Source organism: Hemitrygon akajei, chromosome 6 (assembly GCF_048418815.1).
Source record: "Hemitrygon akajei chromosome 6, sHemAka1.3, whole genome shotgun sequence".
Lineage (NCBI taxonomy): Eukaryota > Metazoa > Chordata > Chondrichthyes > Myliobatiformes > Dasyatidae > Hemitrygon > Hemitrygon akajei.
Genome location: NC_133129.1, coordinates 136,142,856 through 136,148,855, shown reverse-complemented (window position 1 = coordinate 136,148,855; position 6,000 = coordinate 136,142,856). Strand labels below are relative to the sequence as shown.

General features: G+C 40.6%; 1 protein-coding gene and 1 long non-coding RNA gene across 3 annotated transcripts in view; one reads left to right on the top strand and one right to left on the bottom strand.

Annotated features, from left to right (window-relative positions):
• Window positions 1-842: 842 nt before the first annotated feature.
• Window positions 843-3,541, bottom strand: LOC140729522 (uncharacterized). Its single transcript, XR_012099343.1, has 3 exons — window positions 3,273-3,541; window positions 2,000-2,160; window positions 843-1,023 (listed from the first exon to the last, which is right to left on the bottom strand). It is a non-coding gene; the product is annotated as an uncharacterized lncRNA (long non-coding RNA).
• Window positions 3,542-3,576: 35 nt separating this feature from the next.
• Window positions 3,577-6,000, top strand: part of LOC140729521 (acyl-CoA (8-3)-desaturase-like) — a 64,369-nt gene continuing 61,945 nt past the window's right edge. The window contains exon 1 of one of the 2 annotated variants that reach the window (XM_073049347.1): window positions 3,577-3,914. In XM_073049347.1, the coding sequence (XP_072905448.1) occupies window positions 3,732-3,914 (183 nt within the window). In that variant the 5' untranslated portion in view covers window positions 3,577-3,731. The remainder of the gene's footprint in view (window positions 3,915-6,000) is intronic. The other variant, XM_073049346.1, reaches the window with a different exon arrangement.

Sequence of the window (6,000 nt, the reverse complement as noted above, 5' to 3'; positions counted from 1 at the left end):
TTTCAGTAATGGAAAACTCTTGAAAACATGTTTGCCAGCACTTCACAACAAAACAGAGATGCTTTGCATGCTTCATACAACATTTCATTGCTTATTGCTACATCTGGAAGGCACCATGCAATTGGTGAAGGACTGACTCTAACAGCAGTAAGGGAGGTTCTGAGTATGGTTTTGCATAAGTCACCAGTCTAAATAATTAAAGCAATTTCCCTCAGTGACAACTCTGTTCAAAGTCTGAGAATGTGGAAGACACATTGTGCAACATACTAGGACAACAGAATTTGCTCTGCAGTTGGATGAGTCAAATTTGCTTCAAATCATTGCTTCTTCATTATGTTTTCTTCATAAAAGATGAAAGCATGGTTCAGGAGTTGTTCTTTGCAAGGGGACTAGAAACAGATACAGGGGTGGGGGTCAATATTTCAAATTATTGAGCACTTTTTCAAAGAGAAGGACATTCCATTCAACAACATTCTTGCTTGTGCAACAGCTAAAACACCATCAGTGACAGGATGCCACAGGGTTATTTCTTTCTTGGAAAGAGCTGTACCTAACATAGTCACTAATCACTGTGTAGTTCACAGACAACATCTTATAAGCAATCAGCTACACAAATCATTAAATACTGTTATCACAGTGGTAAATAAAATCAAGACCCATGCTCTAAATTCTCAACTATTTTGAGAGCTTTGTATTGAGAATGATGAACAGCTTGAATGCTTGCACACAGAAGTCAGATGGCTGTCAAATGGAAACTGCCTGAAACACTTTTATGAACTTTTTGAAACTGTGATAAAATTCTTTGAAGACTTGTATGCTTCATTGAGTAATCAACTCAAGAATATTATGTATTATATTGTTTATTTGTCAGAATTGTTCACAACATTTAATAAAATCAATCTTCACTTGCAAGGAAATTATGTAAATCTTATCAGAGTCAGAACAGTCATCTCCACATTTCTGTCCAAGTTAACACTATTTAAGTGCAGCATCGGCCATCGTGAGCTTTTCCAATTTCTGAGCCTCTCTGAGTTGAAAGAGAAAGAAAGAATATAAGTCGATGATCTACAAGCATACTGTGCCCACCTGGAGCTGTATAAAGACATGTCAGAGAGATTTAAGGATCTTCGCTCGATCCAAATTCCAGATTGGTTAATAAATCCATTCCTGAACCCTTGTAATGAGGAATTAACGGGAAGAATAGAGGAAGAACAGATCCTGCTACAAAATGACTTTGAGCTGAAGCCGAGGTTCAAAAAATAATTTCAAGTCTTTTGATTGCAGATAGCAATCTCTAAACACTATCCTGCACAGTGGAAAAATGTCAAGATGTTCTTTATTGCCTTTACAACGTCATAGTTAGTGGAGCACGGTTTTAGTCCAGTTGCCCAACTTCTTTCAAAGCAAGGAAACAGACTGCAAATTACTGAACGTGGGGATCTGAGACTGCTTCTGAGTGACCTTGAGAAGCGGATGTCACTTCACCAAGCCCAGCCATCTCATTGAAAGGTGAAAAGCAATGAAGCAATTGGACCATTAACATCTGCTCTAACATTCTTGATGAAAATTGTTCAACTGTAGTTAATTAAACAAATAATTTTATTTGTAGCTTTAAATACATTTGATTTATTTTGCAATTATTTGTCACTGTTTTGATTTGCAGTTTCTATTTTCTTTTGCTGTGCATCGTAAATCAAAATTCTTTATAATTTTTATATAATGGCCGGAGAGAAATGTGGTTTGGAAGTCAAGGTGGCGGTAACACAAAAGAATTTGGGAACGACTGCCCTATCACTAATGCACTCTTCTTCTTCACCCTTCTCTTCTGAGCCAGTGATCCCAACTCAGTGCCAGAAATCCAGTCTCTGCGGCTTTTCCCTATTGGGTCAACCCCCCACCTACATTATCCAAAGCGGTATACTTATTACTCAGGGAAACGAATGGCCGGAGGGGTACTGTGTGCAATCGGCTTTCCCTCTACTGACAGTCACTCAGCTACCTGCCTCCTCATTCTCCAGTATGAGTGGAAGGTCATCCGGCTGCAGCTCCACTTCCCAAACACGTGTTGTATGGAGCTGCAAACACGAAGAAATCTGCAGATGCTGGAAATTCAAGCAACACACACAAAATGCTGGTGGAACACAGCAGGCCAGGCAGCATCTATAGGAAGAAGTACAGTTGACGTTAGGGCCGAGACGTCGACAGTGCTTCTCCCTATAGATGCTGCCTGGCCTGCTGTGTTCTACCAGCATTTTGTGTGAGTTATATAGAGCTGCAGCTGCTTTCTTTTAAAAAAAATTGTGTAAGCTATATATTAACCTTACATGTGATTGGTATATTCGTTCCTTTTCAGAATGTCCTTTTAGCCTTATTCTTCAGTTTGTCTGTTTAAGGATAACCATCTGATATGTTAACTGTGGTATTTTTCACAATTTTGACTTTTTGCATTTGTATATTGTATTTATATCTACTCTTGTGTTCTCCATTTCGGCTACACGATATTCACGTAATTGATCCTTTATAAAGCAAATATTTTTATGGTGTCTGAAAAGAGGATGCTGTCCAAGTTGCATGCCATCTTGGACAATGTCTCCCATCCACTCCACACAGGATTACATTCAGCCAGAGACTCATTCCACCGAGATGCAACACTGAGCGTCACAGGAAGTCATTCCTACCTGTGGCCATCAAACTTTACAACTCCTCCCTCAGAGTGTCAGACACCCTGAGCCAATAGGCTGGTCCTGGACTTATTTCCACTTGGCATGATTAACATTATTTAATTATTTATGGTTTTATATTGCTATGTTTCTTCACTATTCTTGGTTGGTGTGGCTGTAACGAAACCCAATTTCCTTCGGGATCAATAAAGTATGTCTGTCTGTAATCAGGTTGTTGTTCATTCATTGCTTTCGGTTGGGAGGATTTTCAGCTTTTCTGGTTTACCATTTCGGTCGAGGTTCTGTTACAAGATGGGGGGCGTATCTGAAGGCACAGACTATTCTCCTTGAGACTAATCGATTCTAGATGAAGCACTCTGCCACGTTTGCGAATATAGGGAGTATTTGCTTTATAGAAATAGATCTCTCCCACAAAGACCGTGAACGACCTGCCACCAGACCCTTGCTCGTCTCTTTCACGGCCAGTGCAGCCTGAATCGACAGCGTACTCCTCGTCCCGCCCCCAATTCCTTGCAACCTGGCTGAATGCACCCGATCTGATTTAACCCGGTAATAAAATTAGTTTCATCAACCACCAGCGAAACCACTCACTTCATTCATCGTCTGCCTCTTCGAGAAGATCTGATGTCCGAACAGCCGCCAATGAAAGGCAAGCTCGAAACCGCGTGAGAGTAGTTAATATTACAGGACCAATAGAAATCAGGAATTGAAGAATCCATCAGCCAATAATACAAAGAGTTCATCAGATTCATCTTTGGGCTATCCGCCAATAGGAAGGGACGACTGACTGAATGATTGATGGTCCCATTGACTAATCATCGTAGAAAGTGGCGGCGTGATGGAGAAACCATCCAATAACAATTAGCTTCGGCTTTTAGGGTCTGCCTCTGGATGTGGTACTGAAGTTGGGACGAACGAGAGGGAGGAGGGAATGGTGGAAAATTCAAGCAGAAAGCTGGGAGATGAGAGGAGCGTGAAACCCGGGTCGGGAGTGAGGAGAGGCCTGAGGCACAGTCCAGGTGGAGCGAGTTACCGTCCGTGCTCCAAATAATGGGCTCGAGTACAGATTGTGGTCGGCACCGAGTCTTTACCTGGGATGAAGTGCAGAAGCACTGCACCCGCAGCGACCGTTGGCTGGTGATTAACAGGAAGGTCTACGATATCAGCGAGTTCAGCAGAAAGCATCCGGGAGGCTCCCGAGTGATCGGGCACTACGCGGGGCAGGACGCGACGGTAAGAGTGGCGCTTCCAGTCACCTCATTTCTGGAGAAGTCCCGAGTTGGGGTTATTCCATCATGAAAGAGAGAGAGGGAGAGAAAAAACACACAGCCAGCCAGCGCTGATCAACAGTAACTGTTGATACAGAATGGGCTATGCTGAACTTGCAAGCAGGTTAACTTTTGTAATTTATTATCACAAAATATTGAGTGTGTGTCTGTGTACCAGGTTTAACAATAAGATCGTGTTAGTGAAATTACTTTGCCGTTTGAAGCTCACGTAGGAAGTTCACCACCTTGCTGAATATTTCAAATATTAGTGTTTGATAATTCAAGTAAGATCAATAATGGACTTCCAGGGTAGCAACAGCGGAAATCAATAATCACTTCGAGTTTCATCCCATTGTTGACTGAACGGATTTGATGATTAACATTCCCTGATGAATAATTGGAACAATTACGGCTCGACAGTTAATAGTAGGGGCTAATGGTTATTATTACAGGTAAGTTGTTGTAGAGGTAAAGTGATTACAAATCAGAAGTGGAAGCTTAGTCAATAAAGAGTCTTTAGTGTCAATAATCAGAAGAGTGATGGATTATTACAGTAAGGGAGAGATAGCAAAATAATTGGCCCTGAAAATCATTGATTGCAATTTAAAAACTGGGGTATTGTTTGAAACAGCAATTTGAAATGGGACCTGGGGTTTCAGTAGAAATCATAATATCCATAACATTTGTAAGTTTCATCCAACCAACTTCACCCGTGGCTTCATTCATGGCTTTCCCTCTACTATTATCAGAGTGGAGAATTTCTGCTATTTGTATGATGTTCAACTACATTCCCAACACAACAAATGAAGACACACATTCTTATATGCAATAATGCATGGACTGATAAGTAGCATACAAATTACATAAATGTCAGTCGTTGTCATTAAACCAGCAATTGAATTTAACCACTTCCCTCTGATTGTGACCATATTAACATGAACAAGTTTCCCAACAAACACATGAAGTGATAGTGTCATAGGGAGATACAGCATGGAAACAGGCCAACGGTTCCACCCTGACTATTAGAATTCAGCATATTACAGACCATTTGGTCCACAATATTGTGCCGACCTATATGAATCTACTGCACAACCAGTCTAATCCTTCCCTTCTATGTAACTCATTTTTCTTACATCCATGTGCTTATCTAAGTGTCTCTTAAATGCCCTTATTTTATCAGCCTCTACCAACAGGGCATTCGGGCACCTGTCACTCTCTGTGTTTTTAAAAAAAAAACCAAAACAGATATCCAATAACTCCCCTAAACTTTCCTCCACTCACCTTAAATGTATGTTCACTAGTATTGGCCATTGCCATTCTGGGAAAGAGACATTAGCTGTCCACTCTATAATCTTATACACCTCTATCAAGTTGCCTTTCATCCTCCTTCACTTCAAAGAGAAAAGCACTAGCTAGCTCAACCTTTCTTCATGAGACATGTTCTCTAATCCAGTCCTGCAAAAGGATTTCGGTCCGAAATGTCAACTGTACTTTTTCCCATAGATGCTGCCTGGCCTGCTGAGTTCCTCCAGCGTTTTGTGCATGTCGCTTGAATTTCCAACATCTGCAGATTTTCTCTCGTTCTCTAATCCAAGCAGTCAGGTATATCTCTTCTGCACCCTCTCTAAAGCTTCCACATTCTTCCTACAATGAGGTGACCAGATATGAATGAAATATTTCACGTGTTGTCCAACCAGACTTTTATATACCGGCAACATTACCTGATGACTATTGAACTTAATCCTGCGACAAGTGAAAGCTAAAATACCATAGGTCTTCTTATCCACCTGCATAGCAACTTTCAGGGAACTTTGGAAATAGATAGATAGATAGATGATAGATAGATACTTTATTCATCCCCATGGGGAAATTCAACTTTTTTTCCAATGTCCCATACACTTGTTGTAGCAAAACTAATTACATACAATACTTAACTCAGTAAAAAATATGATATGCATCTAAATCACTATCTCAAAAAGCATTAATAATAGCTTTTAAAAAGTTCTTAAGTCCTGGTGGTAGAATTGTAAAGCCTAATGGCATTGGGGAGT